Below are 16,954 nucleotides of genomic sequence, written 5' to 3'. Positions count from 1 at the left end.
TTTTTTTTTTTTTTTTGTACTGGGGATTGAACTCAGGTGCATTAAACCACTGAGCCACAACCTCGGCTTTATTTTATTTAGAGACAGAGTCTCATTGCATTGCTAAGTGCCTCGCCATTGCTGAGACTGGCTTTGAACTCACAAAATCCTCCTGTCTCAGTCTCCCGAGCTATTTGGGATTACAGGCGTATAACACCGCACCCAGCTTCATCTTAGCATTTTTAAAAGTGGCACCAATCATAGCCCCTTACGATGGTAGAATACCTCTGACGAAATCCCTGAAAGAAACTGAAGCTCTTACCTTCTTTCCAGAAATCTTTTGTCCAAGTCCTCCAACTATCCTTAATGGGAGACACTCAGGAGCTTCTCTGGAAGTCTTTCCTTTTGGAACATCAGTGATTTACACATGTGATCCCCAACCAGACAGGGGGATCACCTTCAGCCTCTTTGGGGAGAGCACCATCCTCTGCACGAGCAACCACCAAGGGCATGGGGTTTGGAGTGGCCCTGCTCCTCGCTGTGTACTTCTGGGTAAGTGTATATTTCTCCATATCCCAAATGGGTTCTGAATCTCTAAACCAGATCCTCCAAATTTCTGCAATTACAGTGTGATATTTATTTGTGCACTTGACACAATTAAATGCCAAAGCAGTAATGAATGGTTCTAAGATATGTCAACATGTAAGATTTTCGTGGCCTTTACTGCCAGAGGGAAATTGGTAGTTGGTAGAAAGGTCCTTGATTAGAATTACAAAGAGCATAAGTTCAAATCATAAGAATCGAAAGCAAATTTCTATGACTCCTAAGTAGTGTAAGTCATACCATCTTCACAGGCTTTGGACAAAAGGATAGGCCAGCAGAGAATAAAGCCAGGCAAAAATCTATTTTAATGATCTAGTTGTATATACAGGGTCATATATAATGACCCTGTATATTCTCCTTGAAAAGTGGGCTGCATTGTAGACACACTGCAAAGATTCCTTTAGCCTCCTTGAGCTAAGTTCTTTTTTTGTTTTGTTAGTTTTGTTTTGGGTACTAGAGATTTAAACCAGAGGTGCTTTACCACTGAACCACATCCCCAGCCTTTTTTTTTTTTTTTTTTTGAAACAGTGTCTTGCTGAGGCTAGTCTTAAACTCAAGGTCCTCCTGCCTCAGTCTTCCAAGCCTCTGGGATTACAGACGTCACCACCATGTCCAGCTCCTTAAGCTAAATTCTACATTAAAATAAGACTTATTTTCTCCTTAGATCCGGGCTAGATCTTAAAGCTTCTCAGTTCAGTGGAAAGAAAAAACAAGGGGAAAATGCAAAATAAAGAGATTTTTATTCATTTCTAACTTCTGGGGAAGGTTGATGAAGACAAACAGCCCCCCAAGACATTCACCTTTGAGGAGGTGAGGATAGAAAGGAGGAAGCAAATTGAAAAAGGGACCCTAACCTTGGCATAACACACACTGACCCCTGGGGAATAGTGAGAGAGCGGAATAACTCTAAAAGGAAAAGGACCAAGCACTAGTCACTCTGAAGTCATTTCCCCCCTCTCTCCCTGCCTCCAACACTATGCCTTTCACTTGGAGTGCACCCATGAGGCTGTGTATGAATGGGGATTCCTAATGCAGACTTACCCAGTCAACTGCGGACAGAGGCAGTCTTTTAAGCATTATGACATTTTCACCCCTCAGAACCCTATTCTGGTTATCCTAGTTCTACCAGTTAGAATTGAGCCTGGAGATGCCTGCCTGACCAACGTCATGTGTGAATTTGCCTGAGATGACGGGTTTTGGTCATGACGGGTCTAGTTCATGGTCTTCATGAACTAGAAGCCAGGAGATTGAACATGCACACTCTAAGATGGAAAGGAAACAGATAAAACAGGATGATATATTTCTCATGAAAATGTATCTGGAAATGTACTGACTGTGTCTTGAAATTAAGACACATTTTTTTGTATTGAGAAAAATTAATTATGATCAAGAAATGAGAAATCGGGGCTGGGGTTGTGGCTCAGAGGAAGAGTGCTTGCCTGGCATACATGAGGCACTGGGTTTGATCCTCAGCACCACATAAAAATCAAATAAAGATGTCATGTCCACCTACAACTAAAAAATAAAACTATTTAAAAGAATGAGAAATCAGTTTATAATAAATCTACTTGCAGAGAATTCCCTGCCTGCAGAATAAGCTCTGGTATGACAATCCTTCTTTGACTTGATCACTGTAAGGGAGGTAGAAAGACAGCTGAAATAGAAGCTAAGAGAGAAGGTATTGCCAAAACCTTCTCTGTTCCCAAGCCTATATACTTTCCTGATTTTGTATAATATGAATCCAAAGTGAGTTTTTAACTTCTTGAGCCTAGAGCTTAATGGATGATAGGAGTGTGGAACTAAAGCTAGAGGTAGATCCAAAATTTACTTTGAGCAAAGTTCTCTTATAATGAAGAGTATAGGAGGAATAGGAGTTGGAGTTTGTTTTGTTTTAAGGAGAGGCTATTTATTCCCTCCTTATTGAAATGGCTGGTTCAGAAATCAGACATAGAAAACTGAAGGCTGGGAAGCCCAGGGCCAACAAACATCTTGAGTTCAGAACCACCCATGCTCATGAACTCTCCACTGGAGTTTTGATGTCTTGAAGTACAAGGAAACCAGACAGGACAGGTGGAACCTGAGCATAGGCATCTTTCAGGCTCTCAAAAACTATAAAAAAAATTAAATTGGAATGATCTTTGCATTAAGTTATATAAGCAGAAAGATCAAACAGCAGACCAGCCTTTCAGATCTTATGTTTTCTGATGTCCTTCTGTGAATCAAACATTCCCTCCCGATATCAGAAGGAAATTATTTTTCTAGAACCAGGAATTTATTTTCTTCTGGCATCAAAACAAATAAGGGAGAGACACGAAGGAAAAGCATGTTTTGTTACTTCACATGTTCCTGGTTTCTTGTTCTCTAGGTTACTGTAAAACTCCTGGTCCTTTTCAGTTTGCTAAGTTGAAAACCCAAACCAAAGAATCTGAGTTTCCCATTGGGGCGTCCTTAGAGTTTGAATGCGGCCCTGGGTACTACAGGAGGTCGTTCTCTATCACGTGTCTAGAAAACTTGGTCTGGTCCAGTCCCAAAGATGTCTGCAAACGTGAGTAACTCAGCATTGGAGCTTTCTGGTGTCTGAAAAAGCATCCATAGGATCTGATTTAATGTTTTCAAATTCTGGACATGAGAAAAAAAACCTTTTTTCAAAAAAATGTTTGGGTGGGTGGGAATAAAAGTTGGTCTTGTCCATCATCTGTGATTATTGGTTGAAATGTTCATTTCACAAGAATGTTAAAGGAATGTTTGTGGAGATGTCCATTTCCTATGGGAAAGAAAAAATGAGTGATTCTAGACCAGGAAAAAAAAAAATTGTGTAGGGAGATATAAAGTCTCTTTGAATTTCTTGGTGGGAACAAATCCTTTGAGAAATTCAAAATATACTTGTATGAATGACCTTCATATTTGGTGAAGAATAATAGGCAGAGATAAAACGAATCTGGAAGGGGATTTCTTTTTGAAAGTGGTACTTAGATGGCTGATAAAAGACAGTTTGTGAGTTTCCTTAAAGTAACAAAAGCTGTTCCTCTCAACTGCCTAACTGCAGTCAGGTTGGGACTTTATGTGCTAAGAAAGTTCAGATGACTGTAGCTCCAAAACTGTTTCCTTCCTATAGGAAAATCATGTAAAACTCCTTCAGATCCTACGAACGGCTTGGTGCATGGAGACTCCGACACCCAGATTGGATCCAGAATTAATTATACGTGTAATAAAGGGTGAGTTGGCAGCGATATCTCTTAGCCCAAGAGCTCTGGAACAGCAATGCTACCTTCATGGCACATCTCAGAAAGGGCAACTAGCCTATTACTGCCTGGTATTAAAAGGTATAAACTCGGATATTTAACTCCTGATTGAAATGAACAATAGTCTGATAAGATTAAGGGGAAATGTGTGTCCTTGCTGAAACCAGGGCAGTGTAGATAAGAAAAGTGAGGCATTCACTGGGAGGGGCTTGCAGTCAAAGCATAATAATAGCCAGGTGCAGTGATTCGTGCCTGCATATCACAGAGACTTGGGAGGCTGAGGCAGGAGGATCACAAGTTCCAGGTCAACTTGGGCAACATAGCGAGACCCTGTCTCAAAACATAAAAAGGTCTGGGGATAAGGTCAATGGTAGAGTACCCCTGGGCTCAATCTGCCCAAATATAAATTTTAAAAAAATTAAGCATACCGACAACCCTGATGCAGAGCGCACATTCATATACTGCTGGGTGAAGGACAAGGCCACGGAGCCAGAATCAGATTTTCATGGTCAGCACTGTGCCACAAAAGGAGTGACTTAAAACAACAGAAATTCAGTGGTGGGGGGCGGCGGGGGTGTTCTATTTTGGAGACTAGATGTACCCAATCAAGATGTTGAGCTGAGGTGGAATTGTAGCTCAATGGTTGAGCACTTGCCTAGCACATACGAGGTACTGGATTTGGTCCTCAGCACCACATAAAAATAAATAAAGGTGTGTGTCCATCTTCAACTAAATAAAATTAAAATCATAATAATAATGTTGGCAGGACCCTACTTCCTTTGAAACCTCTTTGTAGAGACTTTCCTTTCTCTTCCTGCTTTCGCGTAGCCATCTTCCTTCTGTGTCTGTCCTCACAGAGTGTTCTGTGTGTGTGTGTGTGTGTATGTCCAGTGTTCTCTCTCTTTTTATAATACATCAGTCATGTAGATTAGGGCCCACTTTAATGAACTCACCTTAACTTGATTACATCTGCAAAGACCCTATTTCCAAATAAAATCACTTTCACAGGAATGGGAGGGGTATTACAATATCAACCACAAATCACTTTGAACAGAGTTCAGCCCCTAAGAGAGCCCCCTTTGAAAATGTCAAGCATGGAGAACTCACCAAGCATGGTACTGTGGTCAATGCTTTCCCTTCCTCAGCACACAGAGAAGGTGCCACCTCACCCTCACTCTGAATGGGAACCGCGGATCAGTCTGAGAGTACAGCAAAATCAGTGCTGCCATAGCAAGCTCTGGAAAGAAACCTGTGCTCTCTTATACACGTGACAGTTCATGGCTCACAAAGCCTAGTACCTAGAATCTCACATGGTAAAATGAGAATAAATCTAAGCAATTGTGAAACTAAGAAAATTTTTCAATATGACAGAGACACTGAATATTGCAGAAAAAAATCAATCAGAACAAGAAGAGGAATTAATAAAATTCAGTGGAGAGGAAAGGAAAAGCACGCTTAAGACAGCACTAGGATCCAAAGTACGTGTAATAAAAAATTCCAGAAAGTTAAATAAATTAGGTCCACTTAGTCATCACTAGGAAAACTTCTGCATTTCAGGGATGACAGTGGGGGGGGGGGCAGTTTAAGAATCCAGGAATTAAAATTTTAATTTTAATTAAATACCTACCAAAGAAATTAACTTCTGTTGCCACCACCTGAGGCAGGAGGATCCCGAGTTCAAAGTCAGCCTCAGCAACAGGGAGGCGCTAAGCAACTCAGTGAACCCCCTGTCTCTAAATAAAATACAAAATAGGGCTGAGGATGTGGCTCAGTGGTAGAGTGCCCCTGAATTCAATCCCTGGTACCCCACCCCTGCAAAAAAAAAAAAAGGCTGCTAAATAGAACTGAAAGAACATCAAGTTTTGTGGTCCTTAAAAAGTCTCAAGTAGATGACATAGTCGTGTGGGTCATATTTATCAGAAACGTGCAAATAAAGAGTAGCAATAGCATATGAGAAAAAATAGAATGGAATAAGAAAATTATTAAACACATGCATAAAAGGATGGTTTTATTTTGGTGCCTAGTATAATCCACAGTAAGGCCAAGAAATTAAGAAGCAGAGTTGTCCACTAGGAGTTAAAGAAGTATCCATTTTGATGGTGAAAGGATGGGAAAGAGAATTAAGAAATGCTGGATACAATAGCTAGGTAAGGATGGCCTTTAGACTCCCCAAATTGCCACACAGACATGTTGTAAGGGGCCTGATGGGATGTGCACACTATGATTTTTTTTCCTCTTTTGCCATAAGGTACCGACTCATTGGTCACTCGTCTGCTGAATGTATCATCTCAGGCAATATTGTCAATTGGAACACAGAGCCACCAATTTGTGAACGTGAGTTAAAATCTGCTTGCCCATTTATCCCACCAGTTATTCCTAGAGTTGCCCTCTCCCTTTGAATTACAAAGAATGAATCTCATTCCTCTTGGAAATAGTCTCTTTCCAATATTTGAAGAATATAGTTACATCCTTAAAACTGCTCACAGTGTTCCAAACATCTACACCCACCTGAATTTTCTTTATTTTGGTGTATAACTTGTTTTAAACTAAACTTCTTCCTCAGTATCTGCAGAAGATTGGTTCCAGGACCATCTGCAGATAACAAAATCCATGGATGCTCAAATCCTCTCTATAAATCGGCAGTGTTTACGTATAACCTACAGGTATCCTCATATACTTTAAATCAGCTCTAGATTACTTATAATATCTAGTATAATGTAAATGCTATGTTAATAGTTTTTATCTTGTATTGTTTAGGGAATAATGACAAGGGAAAAAATGTCTGTACCTGTTCAGACTTCTCAAATAGTTCGAATATTTTAAATCCCCCTTTGGTTCAAACTGTGGATTCAGAACCAGTGGCTATGGAGGGCTCATTGCATACTTCTCTGCTCATTTTGAACAGCTCCCAATTCCTCTTTGGTTGATGAAACACTTCCTAGTTTGAAGAGCATTCTCTTTAATGAAGTAAACAAAAACAAAGTTAGTTACTTCCTCTCTGTCAGCTCTTCTGATCACAGCATCTATTGAAGCAGAGCAGCTTAGCTTCCTCCTTATCCCTTGTCTGAACGGATGATGTGCCATCTTCCCTGTGAGCTGTTTGGAAGATGAGCTTCCCACTTTGAAGAGCATAGAGGAACGAGCAATTGCAATTTAACAAAGAGCATAAAAGAATATAATCCTGGGTTTGGTGATATCGTGGGGGCGTCAGCAACGTCAAGTCCAATTGGTAGGAGAATAAGTGGAACACACTCTGTAGAAGGCCAGTACAGGATGGATATTCATCAAAACTCTTAACTGCATGCATCTTTTTTCCCCAGCGTTTAAAATTTAAGTACTTTTTTTTACATCATACATAAATGGAGCATATTTTTTCATTCTTCTGGTTGTACATGATGTAGAATCACACTGGTCTTGTAGTCATATATGCACAGAGGGTAATTATTATCTGATTCATTCTACTCTCCTTCATACCCCTATACTCCCTCCTCCCCCTTCATTCCCCTCTACCTAATCTAAAGTACCTCTATTCTTCCCTAGCCAGCCGCCCCCCTCATATCAGAGAAAACATTCAGCCTTTGGTTTTTGGGGATTGGCTTATTTCACTTACCATGATATTCTCCAGCTCCATCCATTTAACAGCAAATGTCATAATTTCATTCTTCTTTAAGGCTGAGTAATATTCCATTGTGTGTCTATATCACAGTTTCTTTATCCACTCATTTGTTGAAGGGTACCTAAGATTGTTCCATAATTTAGCTATTGTGAGTTGAACTGCTATAACATTGATTTGGCATGCATCTTTTAATCCAGTATTCTATTTTTTTTATTAATTCTTTTTAAAAAAGTACACAGGGTTTGCAAGGATATTGCTTTGTAAATATTATCAACATTACTGTTTGTGATTAAACAATGGTGGGAAAGTCATCTAAATGTTGAGCATCTTCTGGAATTAGTTTTAGGAACGGCATGTGTTCTACTATAAAAGTAAAAAAAAAAAAAATGCTTAAAATATACCAGAATGAGTTATGGAGTCAATAGAGACAATTCTTTGAAATGGGATCATATAGCACATCCCTATACTGGCATATTATTCATCCAGCAAAGATTATTTTTTTAAAAATATGCTTTGTGAGGGGGGCATCTATGTGGGAGTTTACATGAAAGGTTACATATTAGCTAGCTGTATTTTCTAGGAAATGGCTCTAAAGATGATTTTAACTATATTTTATGTAATTTCTCCAATAAATTTCTTCTTCTTAAATATATTCTTAAAGATTTAGAGAAATAAGTTCCCAATATGAGGTTTATCTGATAATAAGTAATAAAAATATCTTATTTATTCTAGAATGACTTGAAATGCCTAGGAGTCAGCTATTATTTGAGAATTAAATTTGTTCATAAAATTAGCTGTGCTTCATATTTTTTAAGGAGTAGCATTGTAATACATTTTCCCCATTTCTTCTGTATTGAGTCAACATTGCCAAAATATATCTTTATTCCTAATATGCTCATTTTCAAATTTACATACAGCAAGACACAGTATGACATCTGAATCAGCAATTAGAACACTTGATAAAGCTATTTTACTATATGCTTTACATATTAGTAACCAATACAATAAAACCAAATGCCTTCTACAGAGAAAGAAAGAAATTAACAATGTTGGAAGTTAAATCCTCATTTAAAATGAGAAACAAATAGTGGGATATAATAATATATGAACACATTTTTTGAAGTAGTGGTAACTAGAAAAAGCACAGCCCATAATACTATGGTCACCTAATCTGCAACTGTGCAAAAAAAATCATATCCCTATATTAGCAAAGATGAGAGAACAGTATTGTAAATGCATAATTTTTGGCAATTTGGAGACGTTTTTAACTGATTATCAAAATTTATAGTTAAATATAACTTTAAGAAATTAATGTTTTGCTGAACTTGTTCTTTGCCCAGGGATTCCTTGTGAGCCACCTCCGGCCATTGCCAATGGAGATTTCATTAACACCAATGGAGAAGATTTCCTCTACGGGATGGTGGTGACCTATCGCTGTAATGGTGCAGACAGAGGGAGAAGGCTGTTTCACCTCGTGGGAGAGCCCTCCATACACTGCACCAGCCATGACAATCAAGTTGGCGTTTGGAGCGGCCCTCCCCCACAGTGCATCGTACCTAATAAATGCACCCCTCCACACGTTGAAAATGCAATAATGCTAACTGAAAACAGAAGCTTATTTTCCTTAAATGAAATAGTGGAGTTTGGATGTCAGCCTGGCTTTGTCATGAAAGGACCCACCCAGGTGCAGTGCTGGCCCCAAAACAAATGGGAGCCAGAGTTACCAAGCTGCTCCAGGGGTGAGTCTGGCTGAGGCTTAGGAGAGGCCTAAAGGGCATGATTGTTGGTGGACTGGGAGATTAATGTGCGCTCTGGAAGAGGGATGTGTGGTAAGCAGGTTGAAGAGTAAATATGAGGGGAAGGAGCATGAAATTAGGGGGTGCATGCCTGTCCATTAGTACGTGTGTGTGCATGTGCACTTGAGTATATTCCCCTTCATTTTGAGAAGCAAAAGCTTAATTAGCCAAGAAAGGAGATCTCTGGGACACTCCCGTTGACATTCTTGGGCACAGTCCCAGCTGCCCTCTCTATACTGACGAATGTTATGGACCTTCTCCATGCAGGCCATGTGACACGTCATAGGCATCCTCTCACTTTGCCTCTTAGAACAACACTTGGAAAGAGTGCTATTCGCATACTCATTCTATAGTGAAGCTAGTTTGGTCTTTTGGAGGCTAAATGAATTGTCCAAGTCACATGCCACTAAGTGACACACTCAGAATTTTTAAAAAGCAATTGTGTCAGACACCAGGGTCTGACTGCTCTGCTTCTTGCCCTGCTTCTGTCTTCATCTATCAGTGAGAGAAAGAGACTAGCTTATGAAAACAGATACAGCATCAGAATCATGGCAGACACCTTAGAGTTTGTCTATAATGGTCCACTTCCAACATTTTTCCCTTAGGAATCTGAAGTGAAGAGCAAAATAACTTGCTCAAAAGTCCAACAGGTTTTCCACTCATAGACATAGATTAGTTGATGTTAAAATGTTCTGAGGCTGTCAAATTGTTAAAAATGTTAAAGTGTTAAAAATGTTAAAATGTTAGAGTGTTAAAATGTTAAAGTGTTCTGAGCTGGGCTTGGTGGCTCATGCTTGTAATCCCAGCAGCTTGGGAAACTGAGACAGGAGGCTCAAGAGTTCAAAGCCAGCCTCAGCAACTTAGCAAGGCCTTAAGCAACTCAGCGAGATCCTGTCTCAAAAAACAAACAACAACAACAACAAAAACATATATTTAAAAAGGGCTGGGAATGTGGTTCAGTGGTTAAGCACCTCTGGGTTCAATCCCCAGTACCAAAAAAAAAAAAGAAAGAAAGTAAGAAAGATGTGTTCTGAGGCCCTAGGCACCCACCACAAGGGCCATAAGTCAAGGTACACTCTAAGTCTCTAAATAATATGTCCTCTTATTACAAGGACTGGCTTATTGGGGGATTTCTTTTTCTTGATGGCTCGACTTATGTTCTTCGGTCTCAATAGTTGCTTAGCAGTGAACTGGGAGGTGTTATGGCTAATACTTAGGGATAGGGAAGGATCTGAGAATTCTTCCACCAAACCATGTGTGCAGTCACTAAGAGAGCAGCTTAGAGGACAGAGAAATGTAAGCATGTCTAGAGGACTGTACATTAGTCACAGTGTGCTATAAGGAGGAAGGGAAAATAGGCTCGGGTCTAGGCAACCTTCTCATAACCTGAGCCATAAGGTTGAAAATCAGGATTGCCTTCCTAGGACATATGCAGGTGGAGAATCCACCAGGACTCATAATTCTGTACTGGATAGTCAGAGCTAGGAGAAGGAACCTCATGACTTAGAGACTTACGAGTGAATTAAGACCTTATCTGGAAAACTGGGTTTTATTTCTCTACCTCTTACTAGCTATAAGGCCTTGTTACATCTCTTCGTAAAACTGCTACCTCAGTAAAATGGGGGGGTGGCATATCATTTGATGTTCTCTGTAATACTTGAACCCATCTGTATTAGTCAGCTTTCTGTTACTATAACAAATACTGACATAAGTCAACTTGTAGAGAAAGAAAATGATTGTTTTGTCTCACACTATAGAAGGTCTCACTCCATGGTTGGTTTTCCCTATTGCTTTGGGGCAGTACATCCAGGTGGAGAGCAGATAGTGAAGCACACTGTTCACTTCATTTCATGTTGGGGACATGAAAGAGAAGAAGAGAAAGACCAGGGTCCCACAATCCCCTTTGAAGCCACACCCCTAATGCCCTAAAACTCCACCAGGCCTCAGCTCTTTTTTTTTTTGTGGAACCCCATCCACAAAGACTTTAGATGCTGGACACAGGTCATGTTATTATTTTTTTAGTTTTTAAATTTTTTTTGTAGTTGTAGATGGACAGAATGCCTTTATTTTATTTGTTTATTTTTATGTGGTGCTAAGGATCCAACCCAGTACCTCACTTGCTAGGCAAGTGTTCTGCCACTGAGCTACAGCCCCAGCCCAGGTCCAACTCTTAAAGGTTCCTCTACCTCCCAGTCTTACCCCTGGCTGGGGACCAAGCCTTTAACAGATGGGCCTTTGGGAGACATTCCATGTCCAAATTACTGCAGCCTTTAAATACTATTTCCCAACTCCTTGAAAAGTTTAGGGGTTAGCACAGCATTTCTCCAAAACAAACATAGAATTTGGACTTATTCTTTCCACATAGGGTGTCAGCCACCCCCAGAAATCCTGCATGGTGTGCATACCCCAAGCCACGAGGATAACTTTTCCCCTGGGCAGGAAGTGTTCTACAGCTGTGAGCCAGGGTATGACCTCAGAGGGGCTGCTTCTCTGCACTGCACACCCCAAGGAGTCTGGAGTCCAGCTGCCCCCATGTGTACAGGTGAATAGACTCATTGGGTTTTCAGATCATTCTCTTTGCCCCTCACACACAGTCTTAACTTCTTCTTCTTCTTCTTCTTCTTTTTCTCCTAGTGAAATTATGTGATACATTCCCAGGCCACATCCCTAATGGTCGTGTGCTATTGCCACTTACTTTACAGCCTGGGGCAAAAGTGACCTTCATTTGTGATGAAGGGTGAGTATGACTCATCATAGAAACCAGACAACGAGTGCCAACTTGAATTCTAGGGTTAATACAAGAAAGAGGTGGCTGACCTAGTAGAAAAGAAGTATCCAAGGAGATAAATTCTGGAAGGATAGTCTTGAAATCAGGGCAGAGACTCAGTGGCACCTCTATAGGAGACAAGAAAAAAATAACACATGTAATTCTTTTTTTTTTTTTAAAGAGAGAGTGAGAGAATGAGAGAGAGAGAGAATTTTAATATTTATTTTTTTGTATTTGGCGGACACAACATCTTTGTTTGTATGTGGTGCTGAGAATCGAACCTGGGCCGCACGCATGCCAGGCGTGCGCGCTACCGCTTGAGCCACATCCCCAGTCCACATGTAATTCAATGTTAAGCACAAACATAGATACAATTGCTGATCTTGAGTATTGGGGTGGAATTTGAAGTGAATGGATAAATAGTTATTTGGAGGCAGAAAAGCAATGTTATGGAAAGTTTGCTAGAAAAAAATGTTTGATGAATAAAACAAAAATTGCCAACTGATAAGTCAGATAAAGTTTAAGACAGTTAAAATCAGTCCATAGTGGAATTCATAGTAGTGTATGGATGAGTGTGTTTTCAATCATATGTCTTCATATCAGTGGTGGCTTTGATAGCGGGATCATAACAGTCAATGCTCCAGTTTGGGGTTGTATATAAATGTTTATGTGAATCTACTCCTGTTGGTGGTATGCACTGTCAGTCTGTGAGACTCAGATTAGGCAATCGAGAGGTAAATTTTAATAATTTCCAAGAAATCTTTGGCATTTATAAAGTCCACCACCCAATAATGATTTCTGATTTTAGAATGATTTTAGATTTCAGCAGATTTCAGAAAAACCACAGGATCCAACAATAACATTTCAGGGTGGCAGAGACTCCTCCTCCTCTCACACTTCTTTTCCTAGGTCATTTGGTTCCGTGTGTTCCCATGAACCTCCTTCTGGCCCATTACATTTATAATGCCTAGGAGAACAAAGCCTTACCCTCTTTATACATGTTCTCTGCTTTGCTGCTGTTCCTCCTGACCCTATAATGAAAATTAGCGGGATTCAGCAGGCCATCAGTGAGAGGTGGTCTCTGAATGTTATGAGTCTTGGGCACCTGGGGAAAACCTGGTCCTATGCCCCTAGGTGATGGTGGGCCATGGAGACAGTATGACAATTAAGACACCAACTCGGATCACTTTGCCAGTCCCAGGGTACTGAGATTCTTTAGAAATGTTGGCTTCTGAGTGTCTGCCAGCTACTGAATACAGATTCTAAGGAACTGAGAATTTTAGCTGTGCCTGCACCTAAGAACCAAATCCTCTTTAGGCTGAAGTGAGGAAGCTGAGCATCTATTACTGAAAAGATACAGGGCGAGATGGAAATGGCTCACTCGCTTTATTTATTTGTTTATTTTCTTAAGGTTTCGATTAAAAGGCAACTCTGCTAGTCATTGTGTCATGGCTGAAATGAAAAGCATTTGGAATAGCAGTGCTCCTGTGTGTGAACGTGAGTAGAAAGAATAACTATGCACCTTGGATAGCTCTCCTAATTTTTTTTTCCTGTTTGTTTCACCTCATGAAATTACCTTATCTTCTGGATCTTTAAACTATTGATTAAAAAAATACTTCTTTATTGGAAAAATTTTAAGAGAGGTCTTATAGGTTTTATAGATCATGTGTTTATGTCACTAATCTATAATTACATAGTTTGAGGATAATGTTGAATTTGTGCAAAAAATGCAAGGAGAAACTCGAGGACATAAAGGTACATCAGATTTTATTTGTTCATTTATTTATTAGTTGTGTAGTTAAGGAGTAATCTCTCTTAAATTTTTATGCACTTTTATCTCTTCATGTATCTCAGCATTTATTCAACCTGGTCTCCTGTGGTATTCACTGACTGAGGGCTACCTATGCATCAGTTCTTTCTATGTGTGGAAAGAGTAATAAACACAAAAAGACTCATCTCTGCTTTTATGACATTTATTTTCTAATGGGAAAGAGACAATAGACAGGAAAATAAATAAGTAAATTTTTTTTAAATATTAGAATATATAAAATGGTATGTTCAATAGTGATGAGACATAGAGAAAATAAAAGAGTTAATATGATAAATTATCATGAGAGCTAGAGTTGTGAGCCAGTACTTGAAATGATGAGGTACCCCACATTTCTAAACCACATACTAAAAGAAAACATGATAAAGATTCAGAAATTGATAAACAGAAAAGTACATGTCTTATATACAAGACATTACCAATGTATCCTACCCTGTTTCCTAGAACAAGGAAATATTTTTTTAAATTATTTTTTTCTTGTTGATTTGAAAATGTTTATTTAAATATGGATTTTGTTAAAATATCTTGATGAAAATGTATTTGTATATGTTATATAGTGAACATTATAGTGAAACTTTATAAGAACATTCAATACATAGGGAACTCAGATAGCCAACAAACTCAATCTTTCAGAGACACATAAAACTGAAAGTAGTTATATAAGTAAATTTTAGAAAAACACAGATGGACACAACTCAGATATGAAAAATCCATCTTTGATGTACCTAAGATCTTTATTTTATTTATGCACAATTCTGATAAACTTGAATTCCTAAATTCACCTCAGGATTGGAAGCATCAAGTTAATTTCCAGAAGAGAACTGCTTCAAACACATACACTAAAACCAGGAAGACATGACTACAGATAATTTTTAAGATAAAACCAAAAGGTGGTTTGCACGCGGTGGCACAGGCCTGTAATCCCAGTGGTTCGGGAGGCTAAAACAAGAGGATCACGAGTTCAAAGCCTGCCTCAGCAAAAAGCAAGGTGCTAAGCAATTCAGTGAGACCTGCCCCCCCCCAGCCCTATACAAAATAAGCTGGGGGTGCTGGGGTTGTGGCTCAAGTGGTAGCGCGCTTGCCTGGCATGCGCGGGGCACTAGGTTAGATCCTCAGCACCACATAAAAATAAAAGAAAGATGTTGTGTCCACCGAAAACTAAAAAATAAATATTAAACAATTCTCTCTCTCTCTCTCTCTCTCTCTCTCTCTCTCTCTCTCTTTAAAAAAAATAGGGCTGGGAATGTGGCTCAGTGGTGGAGTGCCCTTGGTAATCTATAATTACCAATATTTTCTGGTGACACCATTCCATATTTGGTATTGGTTTTGATGATAATGGTCTTGAGTCACCAAGAGAGATTTATATCTACTAAAGATGATAATATATGCCTCATAAACTTCACAAAAACTTCCCTGGAACTTAAGGTCTCTGAGGACCCAAACTGTCTCATACTCCATTGTCAACACAAAACTCTTTCTATGCCTGATTTAAAATAGGTAATCAAATGGTTGCCTAAAAAATTAATTACTTTCTGAACTCATTAAAAACTTAGCTACTTAAGGGATCCAGGCTTGTGTTAAAAACAAAAACAAAAATAAAAACAACTTTTGGGCTTTTGCAAAAAACGATTAGGTTTTACCTCAGTTCATTCTCAGCAAAAGTCTCAGATTCAGGGGGCTGGGGTTGTGGCTCAGTGGTAGTGCCCTCACTTAGCACGGGTGAGGGCCTGGGTTTGACCCTCAGCATCACATAAAAATAAAATAAATAAAGGTATTGTTTCCAACTACAACTAAAAAATAAATATTTTTTTAAAAGTCTCAGATTCAATTTCATCCACCTTAGATGTGTTCTTTCTAAAAGAAAAAAAAACTATTAATAATAGTCACAGGGCACCAGTATTATATTTCTCATCTTTATTGACATTCTATTTAAGTTCTAGTAGAACTTAAAACTCTTGTCTTCTTTCTAGAAATATTTTGTCCAAGTCCTCCAGCCATCCTTAATGGGAGGCACACGGGAACTGCTTTGCAAGATATTCCATATGGAAAAGAAATATCTTACACATGTGACCCCCACCCAGACAGAAGGATGACCTTTGACCTCATTGGGGAGAGCATCATCCGCTGCACAAGTGACAATCAAGGCAATGGGATTTGGAGCAGCCCTGCCCCTCGCTGTGAACATTCTATTACTTCTGGTCAGTATCCACTTCCACATATCTGAATGGGTTGACAATCTAAGCAAGACTTTCCACATTTCTGTAGCAACAGTCAATTTTGCTTGTGAACATGACTTTGTTATGAATGGCAGAGACAGTAATACCTCTCAGGTGAACAACATTTAGAGCGGCTGGGTTCCTGGTACAGTGGTACGGTCCTACCTGTATATAGTCTCAGATACTTGAGAGGCTGAGACCGGAGGACTACTTGAGCCCAGGAGTTCAAGACCAGCCTGGGCAACATAGTGAGACACCTTCTAAAAAAATAATTAAAAATAAAAATAAAAAGCCAACTTGTTGTAAGGTCAAGTAGGTAGAATTCTGGCGTTTCTTCCTGTAGGGTAAGAATGGGATGAGAGCATGAAGAGGGGTGGAGAGAGTCAGTGAGGTCCCGTTTCTGTTGAAAATGTTTTCAAATCCCTGAAAAACAATGTGGAAGGAAATACTCTTGTGACATCTCTACTGCCAGTTGTCTTTACACTGAACAGACAGGAGCACTGAGCAAAAAACACATGTCAATAGCATACTTTACCATGGGACTGGTAATGCTACAGAAGAAATTTTTAAAACTCAGATGTCAGTATTTACATGCTTTTTGTTACTGGCAATGTTTTGTTCAAGCCACTGCCTGGATTTGGATGATCCTCCACCTCACCATTAACAAAGGTAGCTCAGGCTGGGCGTGGTGGCACATGCCTCTAATCCCAGAAGTTCAAGAGCCTGAGGCAGAAGGATTGGAAGTTCAAAGCCAGCCTCAGCAGTTTAGCAATGCCCTGCCTCAAAATTAAATGATAAAAATAATAATAATAATAATAATAATAATAATAATAATAGCTAGGCATGTGGCTCAGTGGTTAAGCACTCCTGAGTTCAATCCCCAGTACCAAAAAAAAAAAAAAAAAAG

At 39.4% G+C, this 16,954-nt stretch overlaps 1 protein-coding gene across 2 annotated transcripts in view; it reads left to right on the top strand.

Moving 5' to 3' along the window:
* Positions 1 to 16,954, top strand: part of LOC125618504 (complement receptor type 1-like) — a 62,783-nt gene that overhangs the window by 27,767 nt on the left and 18,062 nt on the right. For both annotated transcript variants that reach the window (XM_048809483.1, XM_048809484.1), the window contains exons 9-17: positions 313 to 531; positions 2,948 to 3,127; positions 3,698 to 3,797; positions 6,073 to 6,158; positions 8,781 to 9,179; positions 11,602 to 11,778; positions 11,871 to 11,973; positions 13,415 to 13,500; positions 15,802 to 16,029. In XM_048809483.1, coding sequence (XP_048665440.1) covers positions 313 to 531; positions 2,948 to 3,127; positions 3,698 to 3,797; positions 6,073 to 6,158; positions 8,781 to 9,179; positions 11,602 to 11,778; positions 11,871 to 11,973; positions 13,415 to 13,500; positions 15,802 to 16,029 — 1,578 coding nt within the window. The remainder of the gene's footprint in view (positions 1 to 312; positions 532 to 2,947; positions 3,128 to 3,697; positions 3,798 to 6,072; positions 6,159 to 8,780; positions 9,180 to 11,601; positions 11,779 to 11,870; positions 11,974 to 13,414; positions 13,501 to 15,801; positions 16,030 to 16,954) is intronic.

Source organism: Marmota marmota, unplaced genomic scaffold, assembly GCF_001458135.2.
Source record: "Marmota marmota marmota unplaced genomic scaffold, marMar, whole genome shotgun sequence".
NCBI classification, from domain to species: Eukaryota; Metazoa; Chordata; class Mammalia; order Rodentia; family Sciuridae; genus Marmota; species Marmota marmota.
This window is presented reverse-complemented; position numbering and strand designations above follow the sequence as displayed.